We start from the raw sequence: 18,144 nt of genomic DNA on the forward strand, positions 1-18,144 counted from the left end.
GGTCCAAACTGGTAATAAAAGGACTGGCGGTGGCTGTGGGCTCTGGGAGCATGCATGGGTAAAGACACTGCAGAAAGTGTGCCTGTGTGCATGCACACACATGCAGGGCTTGGGTTCTTACAGTCTGCAGCACATCATGCTCTGGTACAGAGCTGTTTCCCTAGATGGCATCAGAGTATCAGTGGAAGGACGCTCATTGCAGATGCAACAACGCAAAACAGTCTGAGTGTTCTTTAACAATAATCTTCTCTGAAAACATTATTAAATCTTCTTAATATACTGCTTTTGCAATCGGCCTGCTGCCTTATTTTTCCATTTTCCAACAGATTCTAATCTGGAGATGTGTGTGTCTACCTTATTCAAAGTAAGTGTTTGAAATGTCAGATTAAATGCTATTTCTCCTGTTCCATTGACCTACATTTTTTTGTCTAAGACTCAGTATAGGCTTTACACGTGAAGTGGAAGCAATGGCTTTGGTGTGGTAGTTACATTAAATGGGATGATGCATCGTGAGGGATGCATTTTCTGTTGCACACACAGTGCGCTGGACGACTCCTCTATTTTCTGGGCAATATTCAGTGCCTTCTTGTGAAATGGTGAACACGTCTTTTCAGTGTCTTAGGATTACTTTAAATGGATTGAGGGAGGGAGGATGTACGTTCTAGTGTACACAGCACGCCCAGCAGATTCCTCCCTTTCCTAGCCCCTCTGAAATGGCTTCTTGTGAAATGGTGGCAAATGGCAATGCCTTTGGCGTGCAACCAGAGTAAATACCCAGCACGTGTGTCTCATCATGTCGGTCCCAGTCATATCATGTAACATGGTCCTAACGCGGCTAAAACCGGAAGCCCAACGTCATTGCACTGGGTTTCTGTTTCATTACATCACGCCGTGACATGCCTGTGGAGGGGTCATGGCATCATTGCATAAATCACCTGGCTGCTTAGCCCTTGAGGACAGCTTGTGACTTGAGTCACAAAGTAATAATATATAGCCTCTTAGTGAAACACAGCTTGTTTATCAGCATTATATCTTAATAGCTGCCTCCCATGTACTAGGAACAAACAGACTAAATTAATGTGACATCAGGGACTGCAAACCGCAACGGCTAAGTAGAAAGCGCCCATTTGTATTTTGTTTTTGTCCCGTAAAAACGAAATATAATGTATATACGAAAAATGCCTGATTCAACAGGATGCAAGCCTCCTTGTGAGCATGTCAGTGCAGGGCCTTTTGAGAATAAGATTAGTGTGCCTACTAGTCTGGTGCTAGAGAAACCCGTGTAGAGCTGAGCTGACTCAGCATAGCGGACTAAGAGCATGCACCCCTAAAAGTTGTCTGTTTTGGAGTGTATGCTTACAGTTCAGTACGTAGGGTGTACGATTCCTATAAATGGCATAGAAATATTGTCCAGTCCTAACTTTTCAGTCAACTAGACAGGTTTGTCCACAGAATGAAAGTGTTCACAGTGTGCACTGCACTACTGCAGTTGCAAAAAATCCCCCTGAATCTTCCTCCAAGGTCTCCCACAAGGGGGTGGGGGAGGGAAGCCCTACTCCTTGTCTTTGCCCCTCCTGGACCTAGTGTACAATGTCTCATGCCAATCAATGTCACGTGCAAATGTGCAATATTTAATGCTAGTGTGCAATGTCTCCAGCAAGTGTGCAGTGTCTCATGCCAATCTGCAACTCTCATGCAAGCACTTTAGCAGTCAGCTACCCACTGCATAGCAGTAGAAGGTGGTGTGTCATTGTGTGATTTTGTGACAGAAATTACATCGAAAATTCTTCATAGTAAAGGTAGATGATAAAAGAATAAAGACATTTAAATCAAAGTAGAAAATATGGTGAGACAGTGGTAGTGTGCAATGCATTCTCCATTGGATTCTGGCCCCTTGGCCAGGTGGTTTCTCTTTGATGATGACTTGATCCAGCAGATGATTGCCCATTTATGTTGTCACCTTCATTGTGTTGGCGAAGACCCAGAAGAACATAGAATAGTTTTCAGGCAGCACAGAGGGAGTCTTTCCAGACATGGACGTTTTCATAAAGTTAATAGCCATTTCAATGGCTTCTGAACTGCCACATGGTTTTTCCAAAGTGGAGGACAGGTGGCGAGTGGCTATTATGCCCAAAGTGATCTTGGAAGACGTCAAATGGCAGCACATTTGGAGAAATGTCAAATACTCACTAGGAGGAGAATAGAGCACCCTTGAAGTAGAGCTTGCTGTGCCGCAAATTCGCATTCCCCGCTTGCACAGTGTGGATCACTAACCACTTGCTCACTGGCGGGGAGCCGACCGCCACCGGTGCATCACTCAGTAGCGCACATGACTCAAAAATAGCCAGCACATAACTATTCTTTGGCACACACAGCCAAAGAATGTATAGGGAACATTGCCAGCTAGGTAGGTGCTAGGCTGTAGGGGTTACTTATCTCTAGTAATAACCCTGGGGTTTAGGAATACTATACGTGGGCTAGGGAGGGAACCACCCAGAGGACGCAAGACAGAGCGAGAGGGACAGCCAATAAGAAGTCCCTTCACAATCCTTTCAAAACAACCCCTTGAATTGTCTTCAAGAGTTGGTGTGTTCTTGAGGCCATGTGTAACATTATTTCAATTACTGAGACATTCCCATTACTGAATACATTGAAGGCTTCTGCATTACCTGTATTTCACACATTGTCGGGATCTGTTTGAACAGTTACTTTGCCTGGGAAGGAGAACATTTCATACTGAAAAGCATTCACTATTGTGCCTTAAGACACCCTTTTGGCACATAATTCACCAAGAACACAATATAAAAATTCCTGAACAGGTGCTGCTTAAACTGGAATAATTTATTTACCAAGTCTATGGCCCAGAACCAGTACAACTAAACTTTCAGAGTTGTGCTGGACTATGTTTTCTAAGAAAATGGCGAGCAAGGAAGGGTTACTGCCTACAAGAAGCGCGTTTGTATTTGCAGTAAAGAAAGTCAACTGAAAAGTCATGATCTGGAACCATTTTACTGCTAGAAATGCCATCACCCATTGCACATAGATGACTCTCACACTGTACCAAACTTAGTAGTGAAGATGATTTTAGCAAAGATGATGTTGATCACAATAAGTTGCCTAGTAAAGGACGCTATATATTTATATTATCTCAAGTTTAGTCATTTCAGCAGTTCAGTCGTAGTATAAAATAATATTGCTCAAGTTAAAATAAAGTAGTAATTGGTCACATTTAATTTAAGTGGGTTTTATTTCCTAAGTCAAAAATAATTAAAAATACAAATGAGGTTCCATATTATTAATATGAGCATTTTTGAGACATCCTTATTACATGGTAGGCGGTAAGGGATTACCGGCACCGGTAAGGGCACCAGTGCCGGTAATCCCTTACCACCCTATTCCAAGGTCCTTTAGCGGGTCCCTTCCTTAACGCCTGGTTTTACCAGGCGTTATGGAAGGGACCCGTTAAGGGACTTCAGAGCTTATAACGGTACCGCAAATTGCGGTACCGTTATTAGCTCCATCCCCATTCCAATTGAGCCCTATGGGGGCTCGAATGGGAATGGGGTATGGAGGACCCGGTAAATCCCCATTCCGGGAACCAAGGTTAGAATGACCCGGTAAGTCCCTATTTCGGGAACCCGGACCCGGAATGCGGTAAGGGGGCAGCCATGGTGCTAATAGCATGTAATGAGGCCTATTGACTTTAGAGTAAATGATGGTAGGACCACTTTTTTAGGCCGGGAAATACCTTTCTTATGAGCCTGTCAAAAATAAAATCCATCTGTAAGTAACAGTGCTATCGAAGATTTTATGATCTTCTTTTGGTGCTATCTTGATGACATCATCAATCCTAAATGCAACACACCTTAGGGTACCATAGAAATTAATCATCTATTGGTACTTTCTGATGACACAATGCCAGTTCCCCCTTTTACTCACTAAAACTGCCACAAACTTACAAATGCTCCCTAGTATATAAGTGGGGGTTACCTAATAATTATTTCTATTATTTCTATTTCACAATTCCTCATCATAAACGCCATACAGAAGAGTGGAAAAGCTGGCTTTGGGCCAAAATGGAAGAGCTTGGTACTGGAAATGTTTGTTGTTGATAACAAACATCAAAAACCAACGGTGAATTTCCTTGATGACCATCCTGATTTGGTTCGACTGTGTCCAGTTTTTGGGGATTTTGCCCCACTTTATCATGTCTCGGGAGGATAGCTCAGGGCAAAGTGCTTGCCTTGGAAGCAAGACGACACGGCGCAACACAGGTCCGATCTCCGGTTCGGCTTGGAAACCTCTGGGTATTAAGCACGTTATAAATAACCTATCATATCAATATCATTGGTCATTCTCAATACCACCACTTTTCCTGAACAGAGCCGAGGAACCTTTGCTGCACTCTGGGCCTTCTACATATATACATATGCTGCGGGACATGGAAACTGTGCAGTAGGTGTGCCAAGTGGAGGATCTTGGACTAAGGGCCTTGGGTCGCAGGATGAGCGAAGGAGGCCAGGAAACAGTTGAGGAGGTGGGTGGACAAGGGGGTGGGGGGAGTTGGAGGTCGTAAGGTACTCCCCACACACTCAGAGGAGAATGTGATTGTGGGACTGAGGCTGCCATGGAAAGGGATGGGAGTGACAGGGTCTCTTCCATTTTAGAAGGGCCCTGGAGATGAGCCAGGCGTAAAAAGGGGCATGCACATTTCCCGTGGTGGCCCTGGTGGAAAAGGAGTCAGAGCGCTGCCGCGAGCGAAGCAGGCCTAGAAACGTGGGGGTATAATCACTGGATTTGAATGCCCAACACTGGTTTTCTAATCAGCTCTTGTAGCCAAATTCAGATTCTTTAGACATTTTTGTAATGAAACCCTTCCAGCATCATACCTAAAATCCTTACAGTTTAAAGCTTCATTCAGAAAATAACAAACGTATACAAAATGTATTCAGGGCATAAAATACTACTATATGATCATTCCATGAGGTTATCTGACAATTCCGAATATGGCGGTAGGGGTTTAACAGCACCTGTAAGGATGCCGGTGCCGTCAACACCCTACCGCCGCATTCCGAGGTCCCTTAGCGGGTCCCACTAGGGCCGGCTGGTTTTACCAGCCGCCCTTAGCGGGACCCGTTAAGGGACCATGGAGGAGCTAATAACGGGCCCGCTCTTTGGGGGCCCGTTATTAGCTCCTTCCCCATTTCCATTGAGCCCTATGGGAATGGGGAACGCTTTTCGAAATGGGGAGTTACTGGGTCCGCATAGGTCGAAATGTCCCGGTAAGTCCCATTCCGACTACCCGGACCCGGACCCGAGTTTCGGAGGCAGCCATGGTGCTAATAGCACCATGGCTGCCTTCAAACTCGGAATGACCCCCATTGACATAATCATCATATATTGCAGTCCACATCCAAGAATTACAATTGGAAGATTAAATAACAATTGAACAAAACATGTGTTCCCAGATTACGAAGAGACTAGAAGGTAAAGCAGAGTTATATCTTTTAGGAGAAAGTATCATTAAATTGAAACACTCACTCATTTTGGAAGTTATATTCTCCTATGTTTTTCAGGTCATCACAATTCTTTTTCAGCAATTGCTGACTCTCCGAAATCTCTTTTTTCATAAATTCCTCCTGCATGTAAACACATAAACATATGGTTGCTATGTGATCGGAGAAAGTGACAAACATTAAGAAACCTTTTTGTCATTATACTCTCAAGTTATTTGCTGGATGGAATATGAGAAGTGTGTCCTTAGCTGTGTCTCTGAACATTTTCCTTCTGACTTTTGATATGTTACCTGGTCTGCGCCAATCACATAGCTCATTGAACACATCCACACTGATGTTCCTCATATGGAGTCCTAAGTCCCACAGGCTGTCATACAGCATGTCCCCCATTTCACTTGTAGCCTTGGTAGCTGAATGTGAATGCTACTCGTTTTCCGCAGCCGCTTACTGCTTTTCTGTGATCCAAGAGTAAAGTCCTGTAAATGGTCCTGCAGTCCGTCCATATTCCTTTGAAGGAGTGCGTGGGATGGGAATGTGGCCCTATGTGGTCAGGACTCTGCCAGCTAGGGAGCTCCAGGGTTGCAGAGTCGAAAACCACATACGATCGATCAGATTGTCTCGATTCAAGGTTGATTCCGCATCTGGAATTTGTATAGAAGGACGCAGGCAAAGTGTGAGTGGGTAGCTACCAAAATGTTTGAATGCATGTCACGCTTGGGACTTGGGAACCTTACCCTCCCCCAATCCCCCATAAATGTAAATGGCGTGCACTAGTTATTTGTAGAAGAGCTGGGATCTCACCATCTCACCTGAAGACTGAAAACACAAAGCGGCTGAAGCTGCAATCCTCTAAGGGCCACTCTATGATGAATCTATGTCAGATACCTGTCCTAACCAGTGCTAGGATTGTGTTAATCCTTCTTGTGTAGGTTTTAACAGTCTTGATGAAACCATGAACGTTGTGGCCTCTGGAAGAATTCCAACACCCTCACTTATCGCGATCACAAACAGGCAAGAGTGCCGGCACTGAGCACCAGGAACTGGCAGAACCTGGAGACCTGCATCTACCTCTGATGCTTTGAAGCTTAAACTGAACCGCTCACTTGAACCATCCAAGGAGACCCTCCTTACCTGTTCTGCTGTCGCTGGAATCATCCTGCACCCCTCCCCCACTGGTTAGGCTGCAATATGCAATGGCTGCATAATTCATCCTCAGCAGCACCTCCATGTGATATGGGACACTCTGACCTGCAAATCTGAAGCCCTGGACTCTATGCAGAGCCACCCATCTAACCGGTACCTGCAAGACATCTACACAAAATCTGAATGTGAGATACCATTCACAGTGTTGCTTGTGTTTCCAAGCCAAACTCTGTTTGAGAGTCAGAGGTCTGACGTTAGGAAGCAAATTGCTATAGGGCTATTGGGAGAGATTGAACTGGGAAAGCCTCAGCACCCAGAAACCAAGAGCTAGTGAAGACGCCTGGCTGTGCACTCGGTCCATGCACCCTAAGCTATGCGGTCAATATTAGCATTTGGACAATCTCCTGCTAAGCCATTCATTACCCGGCTCATAACCTGTATTCTGAGTTAGTTAGGGCTGCATTGTGGTTGATCAGAGCGTTGTCCAACCTCTCCCACGGGCACCTCATCACTTAAAAAGGTTTAAACCAACCTCTCGTAATCACTACAATCACATACGACCCTACAGTTCACCAGATCCCTAATGCTTAGGAGAACCTGAACGCTTTCACCCTAAGAATTCACAGATAACTAGCAAATAACTTATGCCCTAGAGCATACAAATGTTTTATCTATGTTTAAACGAGATGCTGTACCATATTTAAGATATACTTTGGTGTGGTTATTCCTTCATTTAGAATGATAACTGACATTCCTCATCCCCTCTGCTCACTCTCAACCTGATAGCTAGGCCTCGACTGTTTAATCACAGCTACCCAAAGGTAAGCAACAGCTTACTTAATGACTCGACCCTGACTATATCTGAGACTTTTCACAGACCACCACACATAGGGTAATGCCAAAGCCCTGTCAAAAAAAGAGACGTTGGCTATATAACTTGTCAGTCTGCACCACCTAGTTTCTAAATAATTTTGTTCCTGTTGCCTGTGCCACTTCTGGGTGCCTTAAGGTATAACCCCTCCTTAGAGCTAATATTGCATAAGAGTGATGCACCTTAATGGGGTGCCAGGTGTTCCACTGTGATCAATAGACAGTTGCTGAGTATGTTGGAAAACACTACGGTCTGGAGACGTATTTGAAGGTGGACATTTTATTTTGCACAATGTCCATTCATAACATTGCCCATAAGTGACACGTGTTTGGGCCTTGCATAAGCCTTTATCAAACCTGGCCTGGTAATTCTTAAATAATTGTAGACCTCGTTCATCAGAGTTAGACCATTGAGAATCTGTGGGATAGTTCCCTTGACCCTTCTGTGTCCACCCTCAAATACGTCTTCAGACCTTAGTGTTTTTCAACATAATCAGCAACTGTCTATTGATCACAGTGGAAAGCCTGGCGCCCCATTAAGGTGCATCATTCTTATGCATTATTGCCAAAACCCGCCAGAGGAAACGCCACCTTGCACTGCAGCAACATGATCTGGCCTCGCGTTTCTTTGCAGAGCCTTTTACAGCCTTTCCTTTATTGTTGCCTAGCTATAAATGTTGTTGGGAATCTAAATATCTGTGGAAGTCCCTCGTTTACATAGGAAACGCCTGCATTATGTGGTGATTAGTAGCACCATAATTAGACCAATGTTGTACCTAGGCACAGCTGAATATATTTGTATTTATTTGTATTTATTTTGTTTATATGGCGATTTACTCCAAAACGCTGTACATTTTAACAACTGGATACATATAACATTATAACAGTAGAAGCAATTTACAATTATGAATCAAACCAACAAAACAGTAAGTAGAGCAATTAAACTGAGAGGGAGGAGGGAGAGTAGAGCAATTAAACTGAGAGGGAAGAGGGAGAGTAGAGCAATTAAACTGAGAGGGAAGAGGGAAGGGTGAGGAGGGGACGGCGGAGGAAAAACAGAAGGGGGTATGACGGCGAGAATGGGGTTGGAGGGGGGAAGGGGAGGGAGAGGATCATGGGGAAGAGACAAGGAAGGAGGAGGGAGCAAGAAGCGGGGAGGGTTTCATGGAGGGGGATGGAGAAGGAGAGATTTTATGGATGTGTGGAAGGAGGAGAAGGTAGGTATAGAGCGGATTGAGAGAGGTGAGGAGTTCCAGTGCAGGGGGCTAGGAGCTGGAAGGAGCGGAAACGGGAGGGGGCACACGGGGATGGAGGAACAGTAAGAAGGAAGTGGTCAGCTCAACAAAGGGAGCAGGAGGGAGTGTAGAAAGAGAGGATGGAGGAGAGATAAGGGGGAGCAAGACCATGGCGAGATTTAAAGACTAAACAGAGGAAATGAAATTTAAGTTGGGAGTGAAAGGGAAGCCAGCCAAAGGATGAGAGGGAAGCAGAAATGGTGTCTCGGGAGGTAAGGAGACAGAGGGTACGGACGGCAGAATGGTAGATAGATTTGAGGGGGGCGAGATGAGAAGTAGGTAGTCCAAAGAGTAAGGAGGAGCAGTAGAAGAGGCGACAGAAGATAAGGGAGGAGATGAAAAGTTTAGTAGCATGGAAAGTGAGAGAGGGGCGGACTTTGCGAATATTAAAGAGGTGGTAGTGACAAGCACGAGAGGTGAGAGAAATATGATGGGAAAAGGAGAGGGAGGAGTCAAAGTGAATGCCTAAGTTGCGAGCGTGGGCAGAGATAGGGAGATTAGAGGGAGGCAAGTGAATGAAGGGTGGAGGAGAGGGAGGGGGAAGAGAGTTGGAGGGGAAAAATAAGACTTCGGTCTTATCAGTATTGAGGGAAAGAAAGCGGTACAACATCCAGTTTTTAATAGGCAGGAGCTTGTCAACCCCGACGCCTGCATATTAATTGCAATCTTGGAATGCTGAGCCAGCAGTCTTCTGGTCCTAGACATTATGTATGCATTTCGGAGGAAGCTGTCTTCCAGTTTGGGAAGACTTATTTTTAGTACTTTGGAAGAGGTGGGAAGAAGCAGAGTGCAGTTGTGATTATTTTGGAAATTAAATGAGTGCACACACTTGTGAGAAAGACGGATTTATTTGCAACAGAAGTATACATTCACATCAGCAAGAACATGTAATTGACCAAAATGTCAAGGCAGGTTTATGTGAAGCACAGACCCATAAACATGAGCAAGACATGTAGAATACCAGCGTCATTAAAAGCAATAACAGGGAAATGTGTTGGAGACTGTGTGAGTAAGAGATCATTGAGGCAAATATTTAATTTCTGGAACCACCCTGGAATTGTTTTTAAGTGCCACAAAACTCAGAACAATGCATGTATTTTAAGACAAATGTAAATGAAAACAACAAAGGAAAGCTGTAACAGAATGTCACCTGCCAAGGTGCACTCTCCTGATGATTTTCGATTTTGTTAAATAAAGTGAACATGCATTCGGAAACAAAGTGTGCTCTGCCAAAGCAGATACACATCCTCCATATATTTAGTGGTTAAAAAGTGAAATCAATAATTTCACCTGTGATGGATGACTTTTGGATCAGTGAGCTTTTTATTTATTTATTTCATTTTTTTTATTGAGCATTTGTAAGGCGCTTATACATCAAGTATATTGTGTTTCAAAGCGCCCAAAGGGGAACAGGGAGGGAACATGGGAATGAATAGCAAATACAACAATGAAAGAAAGAGGCAGACCTACTAGGCCTTGTGAGCATTCAGAACGTGCAAGTGCAGAGAGAGAGGAGGGATGAGGGAGTGGGGGGGGGTAAGTGCTGTGTGTACCAAAGAAGAAAGTGTCTGGGAGTAATCAGCTGTTAAGTGACTAGCTGATAGTGGTCAGCTGCCAATAAGTAAGTAAGTGCAGGGCTGTGGTGGCATAGACCAGTGGGTGTCAAGGCAAGTGCTGGAAGTGGGCGGAGACTGAAGGCGATTGGGTGTGGGAGGCCACAACCCAGAAGGACACATAAGGGCCCTGCTCACCAATCTCAGCAACTGTGGGGTTTTAGCAGAGTAGGGAGGAAGAGAAGGAGGAGGTGAAAGGGAAGATCCTGAGGGGCTTCCGGATTTGAGGAGGTCCGGCTTATTATGTATACAATCACAGCAGATGCTAATCTAACAGGGTGCCAACAAAAACAAATAAACTAGAGACACAGGAGCAGTTACATCTTTTTACTTATCTCCGTAGGTATGAATTGCTGTGACTCCTCCCTTTCACCTGACATGCCCCTCCTGCAAACTCAAAGAACTAACATCAACAGGAGACGGTGAAGAGATTATACAAACATAGAAACAGGCCATTACATCTCCCCCCACATAAGATAATACTTGGTTCTCCTACTCCTTCTCCTCGATCCATCTGACAGGCTTTCGAGTGACTCTCCTTGATGGACTTCGGACCATTGCTGCCCGACCTCCTATTTCACCACTGCAACTGTCAACAGAGTCTATATCACCGTCCATGTAATCAGAACCAGACTCTTGGGAGGTCACGGCATCATTTGATTCTTCAGTCACATCAGCGTCAGTTGTGTGTTTTTTTTGAAGAAGAAAGAGTTTCTGATGCCACGACGCCCAGAACTCTCAGCTGACAACATTGATCCTTTGATAGCGGTCAAAGTCAGTGACTTGGGGTCAAAAGCAGATACATCCTTCGGCCCTTGTGGTTCTCACACCATTACTATATCCCCTACTTGTAGGTTGGGCTCTTCTCTTCTGTTCTGAATATTTCTTCATTTGCGTCTTTCTTGCTGCATCATTTGCACATGCTCTTGTGTCTGGGGTGGGTCCAGACAACGGTTCTGCACTCTGGAGTAACCTGGCCTGATCACCCAGCCAAGCATTAGTTCCGAAGGACAGACTCCCGTAGAAATGTGTGCTTTATTCCGATGGTATCAGAGCAGCGTGCAAATGGCCTGTGTAAATGAGTATCGGGTGATGGAACACACCTGAAGCGTGCGCTTCAAATTGGCCATAAAACGTTCAACCGTGCTGGCCACAGCGGGATAACTTTCCAGTGCTGAAATCCTAAATATTCTGCAAACTTTGCAAATTCATGTCCACTGAAGGGTGGGCCATTGACTGACTTTACTGTTGATGGGATTCCATAGTCAGCGAATATTTTGTAAAGTGCCGGGATGACTGCATGTGCCACCGTTGAATGAATCATGTGTATCTCTGGAAATCACAACATTTCATCCATGACTCCCAAAACAGGTTTGCCTTTTGTGAGAGGTCCGAACCTGCTGACTGGAACTTCATCCCACACTTTCAGTGGCATGAGTGTCATTTTTCTAGCTGTTTGGCAAATGTGCGTGGTGCTACCGTCTTGCAAATGACACAAGCTTCAAGGGTTTTCTGTACTTTCATGTCCATTTGCAGGAACCACACCTTTGTGCGAAGTTGTGGTTTAGTGGAAACAATCCCTCAGTGTCCTTTGTGGGCTAGACTTATCACCCTATCTTGCAAGGACTCAGGGAGGACAATTCACTTTTCCTTGAGTAGGAGTCTGAGAGCACATTCTTTATCAGGTGAAATGTCTTCAACAATTTGTGCTCTTCCTTTGACAGGCAGTAATCGCTTTGACATGCTTCATGCCATCTCCCTGACATTAACTTGACCTTGACTCGCATCAGGGCTCGATCTTGATGCATTGCTTTCGGGATTTCAGGTGCAGTTAGGAATTTTGGGAGTTCATTGTCCACAATATAATTGATATATTGATCTGCCTTGGTAGACTGTGTTTCTTTTTTCACAGGCAACGTATATCTAGAACGGAAATCTGCTGGATTGTTGTCTTTCCCAGGCCAATGAATAATGTTAAATGAGTACTCCTGCAGTTGAAGCCCCCAGCATGTAATTCGTGGAGGCATCCTGGCATTTGGCTTGCCATAAATGGTTGTGAAAGCCTGGTGATCAGTGATTATGGTGAATTGTTTCCCATATAAAAATAAGTGATAATATTCACAAGTCCAGGCTCCTGTAGAGGAGGTGGTAAAGCCCCCCCCCCAAACTGAACACAGATAACTTGTCAGGCTGATCAATAGTTCCATTATTGCAAAATTCAGAATTGAAGCGCTTCAAAAGCAAAAAAAAAGTAAATGTTAGGGCGACATATATATATATATATATGTTTAGGGTTAGAATGCCCCATGCAGCGGAGGGTATCTCAGGTAGTTCACATACATTATGAATATCAAAAATGTAGTCTGAGCACTTGACATAAAATAAGTCATGCTGAAAACTAGGTTACCATTTGGTATAAAGGCTGAATTTTCAGACGCTGTTAGGAAAACAAAATGGCTGCTAGAAATACAAAATGGTCGAATTTCACAAAGTCATGATGAAATAATTAAATAATTCTCTCATGGAAGTTCATTAAAAGTTCATTTAAGATGACATGTCTGGAACAGTTTGTTCAAACTTCTTGGCAGCAATTTTGATAAGTCGGGGGAGACCATGTAGTGTTCTGGTAAGGTGGCAATTAGAGAAGACAGCTGTTAAACTAGCAACAATTGTGTTGGGTTCATGGGCAGTCCACTGCAGCTGTAGAGTTAATGGCAAAAAGACCTCAAGCAAATCATAGGCACATGTGGGCTTATCCTTAATTGTCAGGCCCAAATAAAATGTACTGCATCATGACATGACATACTGTGACAACTGCAAGTGTGTAAAAAGCAGTGAATTTGAGAACTCTCTGCTGTTATTTCTGAGGTCTGAATAAAGAGGATGTTTTAGGTTCCTGTCTTCATCTCTGCCTCCTGGTTCCAGTCTCTGCATGCCTGATCCAAATATGCCATCAAAGAGGGTGTTGGGCCCTTGTCTTCACTACTGCTAAGCTTTCTCAGGTTGAGAATATGCACATTCAGCAGTTGACAAACTCCGGCTAGCATATGCCACAATCCTCTTACACCCCATATCTATCACCCCCTTCCAGGAGAAGCCTGACTTGAATTGCGCCAAGATTGCACCTAAACCTACCGGACTTGCATCCACAGTTTGTTCAGTTTCTAGATCAGGGTCATAATAAGACATGCAGGATGCTGATGCTATGCATGATTTTATCTCCTTGAAGGCATCCTCACATTCCATTGACCACGTGAATTCTTGTCCCTTTCCAGTGAGCAGCCGTAGTGGAGTAATTACTGATGTGAAGTCTTGTATATATCTAGTGCAATAACTGGCCATGCCCAGGAATTATAGTACTGCTGATGTGGGTTTCGGCGCTGCAATGAGCGCTTGTACTTTGTCAGGGTCAGGTTGTAGCTCTTCACTTGAGAATATATGACCAAAGAACTTCAGGGTGGACTTGCTAAACTCACATTTGGCCACATTTAATGTAAGATTTGCATCTTCAGTGCCATGCACACTCAAGGTAATGTGTTGTCATGCGCCTCCTGTATTGCACCAATTATTAAGATGTTGTCACTGTAGTTGAGACATTGTGGTATGTGCCGAATCACTTGATGAACTTCATTTTGAAAAATTTCAGTAGCCGATGAGACTCTAAAGCAGAGTTTTTTTGTACCAGAATATTCCCAGATGTGTAGTGAATGCAGTAATATAGCGAGAGTCAGGATGTATTTCCAATTGGTGATATCCCTTGTTTGGATCTGGTTTGGAGAAAACCTTTGATCCACGTAAAAGATGCATCATGTTCGTCATTCTTGAGGATACCTGTCTCTCTCTCACTCAATAGCCAGATTGGGTGCTCTGATGTCCATGCAAATTCAGATTTTATCCTCCTTTTCCTTTTTGGGTACTGGAACAATGGGGGAGACCCATGGTGTGGGTCCTACCACATGTTCAATGATGTCTTGATTTAGCAATGCTTGTAGTTCATCTTCAACTTGCCTCTGAATGTGTAGGGGAATTCCCTGATAATGCTGTACTACAGGTTTCATGTCAGGATTAATGTGCAGCTTGATCTGATTTCCTTTGAGCTTTCTTAATCCTGTGAATAGTGACAAACAGCTTGACTATCATGTTCTTGGGGTTGGTGGTGTAGGTTGTCATTATTTGATACATTATGTGAACCAGCCCCATCTGCATGGCTGACTTAAAACTAAGGATTCTGCCTCCTGGGACTTCTTCTTTTATGACATATATGACCAATTTTGTAGATTTCTTTGTATTCACTCGTTGCTTGAAAACATGACGTTGCACTCGAGTGGTTTGTCAGACCCTTAAGGATATATGTCTATGTCAGCTGGATGCAGTGTCCTGTTATTTTTGAACCCTCGATATGTGTCTTCATTTACTGTGTTTACCGTGGCACTGGTGTCGATCAGGAAGTCTTGTGCTTCACCATTTACTTGGAGCAATAAAATCGGACTACAATCCATTGCTGTATTGTTCCCAATGGCGTGTACATACCCCCGTTTGCGATCACTGCTTGATGAGGAATCAGATTTGTCTTGATATCGGAGAGAGGCCGCTATCCATCTTAGATTTGGTGGGTTGACTTCCTCCTTGGCTCTTCAGGAGTGGGCGCTCTGTGGTATTCTTCTTTACTTTCACTTCGTCTTCTGGTTTGTCGTGGGGACTCCTGGAGTCTCTTTGGCAAGTTGTCCCACCTAGCCGTTGGAAACGTCAATATTCTTGGTGGAGGTCCGTCAGCCGGCATATTGCAACTTCTGCAGTCGTATTTGGACGTATTTGATATTTTTGCACAGAGTCTGGGACTGATTTTCAAACCTGCATTATTCACACGAGTGCCCAGTGGCTGGACAGGGCCCAACATGAGGAAAATTATATCCACAGCGGTAGCATTTGCATTGATATCTGTTAGCTGACTTCTCTGATGATCTCATTTGGCACACAGGCGCTGCAGCTGCTGAATGTGAGATTTTATGTTGCTTAGAGACTTTGTCTGCATAGAAAGCACCATATCAGCTCTTGCAAGAATCAGTATTTCTTCCAGAGACCGAGTCATTTGCAGCAGTCTTTTCCGGAATTCAGCCGACTTGCACCCAGCGATTACTTGTGACTTTAGTGCTTCATGTGTAGAATAATGACCAAAGTCACCGTATTTGACCCTTTTGCGTAATCTCATGACAAATGTGTCCATTGTCTCACCTTTTTCCTGGTTTGACGCATAAAAGATATGTCTCTCGTAATCCAAGTTTCTTAATGGAGCAAAATAGGCATTTAATGAGTCAATACTTCCTTGGAATGTGTTTGTTGCACTGTCAGGCATCTCAAACACTATGTCTCGTACAATGGGCCCTAGAGAGTGCATTAATAGTCCTCTTAGACGTCATTCTTCCCTGACATCTGTGGCATCAATGTAATATTGAATTATTTCAACCATCTGTTCCATCGTGGTGCCAGGCTGCTGGTATCAAATATATCAACGGGCGGGATGGCCTGTAGTTGGAGAGACTCATGCCCTCCCTCATCCTTCAATTGGAGACTAGTAGTGGATGTGAACGAGGCGCTTGTGGAACTGATGTCTTTGTTGTCTGACATTATGGTGGTGTTCTGTGACCTGGCCCCCTTGGAATGTAACTGCTGCAATGCTGGTCTGTTGGCTATGAACCACTTCTCCCAGGAGGAACACCTGCCTTGGTTTAATACAGATGACCTGGGCTGCCACCCCAGACCGTGTAGCAATAATGTCCCACAATACCTTTGATGCGTGTTTGCAGACGCTGGTGCAGGAGCGTGCACAAATCTGTACACAACGCTGTTTTTGTGTTGGTCACTAAACAATCCTCCGTCGATGTGAGGCCTGTTTTCCTTCTCCTGGCTGCTGTTTCACTCAGTGTGCACTACGAGCATGGCCACGGAGCATGAGGAGCACCGTCTCCATGGTGTCTGCAGGTGGCAGGGCGTACTTGCAATGTTCGTTTCAGCTCCTGGCTCAGTGCTAAATCGATGCTGTGTGCCCAGCAAGCCGGTATTAGAGCGGGCACAGCGGAGGCCTCGCAACCCACTTGGAGTTGTCACCACTCATCGCCAATGTTACGTATATAATCAGAGCAGATGCTTATGTAACAGGGCGCCAATAAATACATAAATAAAACTAGAGACACAGGAGTAGTTGAATATAGGTCTATTTACTTATCTCCTTAGGCATGAACTGCCGTGACTCCTCCTTGTCACCTGACATGGCCCTCGGTGGCAAACTCAAAGAACTAACATTGACAGGGGACAGGGAAGTGATTACACATAGAAACAGGACATTACACAGATCAAGACGAAGAGGAAGGGGGAGGCTGTTCCATAGGAGGGAGCCTGCAGAGAAAAGAGATCGGCCTCCAGCTCGCTGTTTAGCGAAGCACTTGACACAGAACGTAAAGATCTGGAGGGAGAGTATTTAGTGAGAGCCAGTTGTAGATATCGTGGTCCCCAGCCCCAGACAGCCTTATGGGTGATGAAGAAGGATTTGAATTTGTTCCTTGCAGCAAGTGGAGAGATTTTAGGGCTCGTGAGATGCGGTCCCTGGGCTTGAGGCCAAGGATAAGTCTTGCAGACCTATTCTGGATTAGCTGGAGGGGTCGTAGAGAAGAAAATGGTAGATTAAGGAAAAGGCTATTGCAGTAGTCAAAGCCTAGAGAGAACCAGAGCACTAGAGACATTGAGCCTCTGGGGGAAAGTGAGGAAAGGGAAAATTCCTTTGAGGAGGTGGAGTTGAAAGTCGGCCTTCTTGGCAAGGTCTTGAATGTGAGGGTGGAAGGAAAGAGAGGAGTTAAAGAGGACTCCAAGGTTTCTGGCTTCAGATGAAGGAGAAGGGTGAGATCCCTAAGAAGATGGCCAGAGTGAGGGGAAGAAAGAGGGAGCTGGAGTCCCAATAGGAAGGATCTCAGTCTTGCTGGCATTGAGGCAGAGATCATTGGAAGTACACCAGGACTGGATGGCAGATAGGCAGTCAGGAATGAATGGGGAAGTAAGGAGAGAAACAGAAGGAAGTTTGTAGAAGAGTTGTGTGTCATCTGCATAATACAGGAAGTTGGGGGAGAAGGTGGAAATGAGGTGGGCAAGCGGAGGGAGCAGGATAGGTGTTAAGGAGCCAAGGAGAGAGGTTGGAGCCCTGGGGGATGCCGCAGGTGGAGATATAGGTGGGTGAGGAAAAGAGCCCAGAATAACCTGGGATCGATGGTCACTGAGGTAGGAAATCAGCCAGTCCAGTGCTCGCTGCAAGATACCTTGGGTATCATGGAGCCATTTTATGAGGATGGAGTGGTTGACCATATCAAAAGCAGAGGAGAGATCAAGTAGAATGAGAACAGCTGGAGAGTTGGAGTCAAGAGATGCGAGCAGTTCCTCACAGGTGTTCAGAAGAGTGATTTTCGTGCATCTGGATGCTCGAAATCCAGATTGATGGTCATGCAGGCAATCAACAAGTTCAGTGTGCTGAGTCAGTTGGGGGAAGACCAACTTCTCCCAGAGTTTCCCAAGGAAGGGGGTGATAGGTATGGGGTGGTAGTTGGCTGGACAAGACAGGTCTGCGTAAGGTTTTTTCAGGAGGGGGCGCACAAGGGAGTGCTTGAGTGAGGAGGGGAAAGATCCAGTAGCAAAAGAGTGATTGCAGAAATCAGCAAGAGAGAC

General features: G+C 44.8%; 1 protein-coding gene across 1 annotated transcript in view; it reads right to left on the reverse strand.

Annotated features, from left to right (window-relative positions):
- LOC138515210 (serum albumin-like) overlaps window positions 1-18,144 on the reverse strand; it is a 946,494-nt gene that overhangs the window by 373,068 nt on the left and 555,282 nt on the right. The window contains exon 9 of the mRNA XM_069630169.1: window positions 5,542-5,639. Coding sequence (XP_069486270.1) covers window positions 5,542-5,639 — 98 coding nt within the window. The remainder of the gene's footprint in view (window positions 1-5,541; window positions 5,640-18,144) is intronic.

The sequence above is a fragment of the Ambystoma mexicanum genome, chromosome 6q (assembly GCF_040938575.1).
Source record: "Ambystoma mexicanum isolate Mex_15411 chromosome 6q, UKY_AmexF1_1, whole genome shotgun sequence".
Taxonomy (NCBI): domain Eukaryota; kingdom Metazoa; phylum Chordata; class Amphibia; order Caudata; family Ambystomatidae; genus Ambystoma; species Ambystoma mexicanum.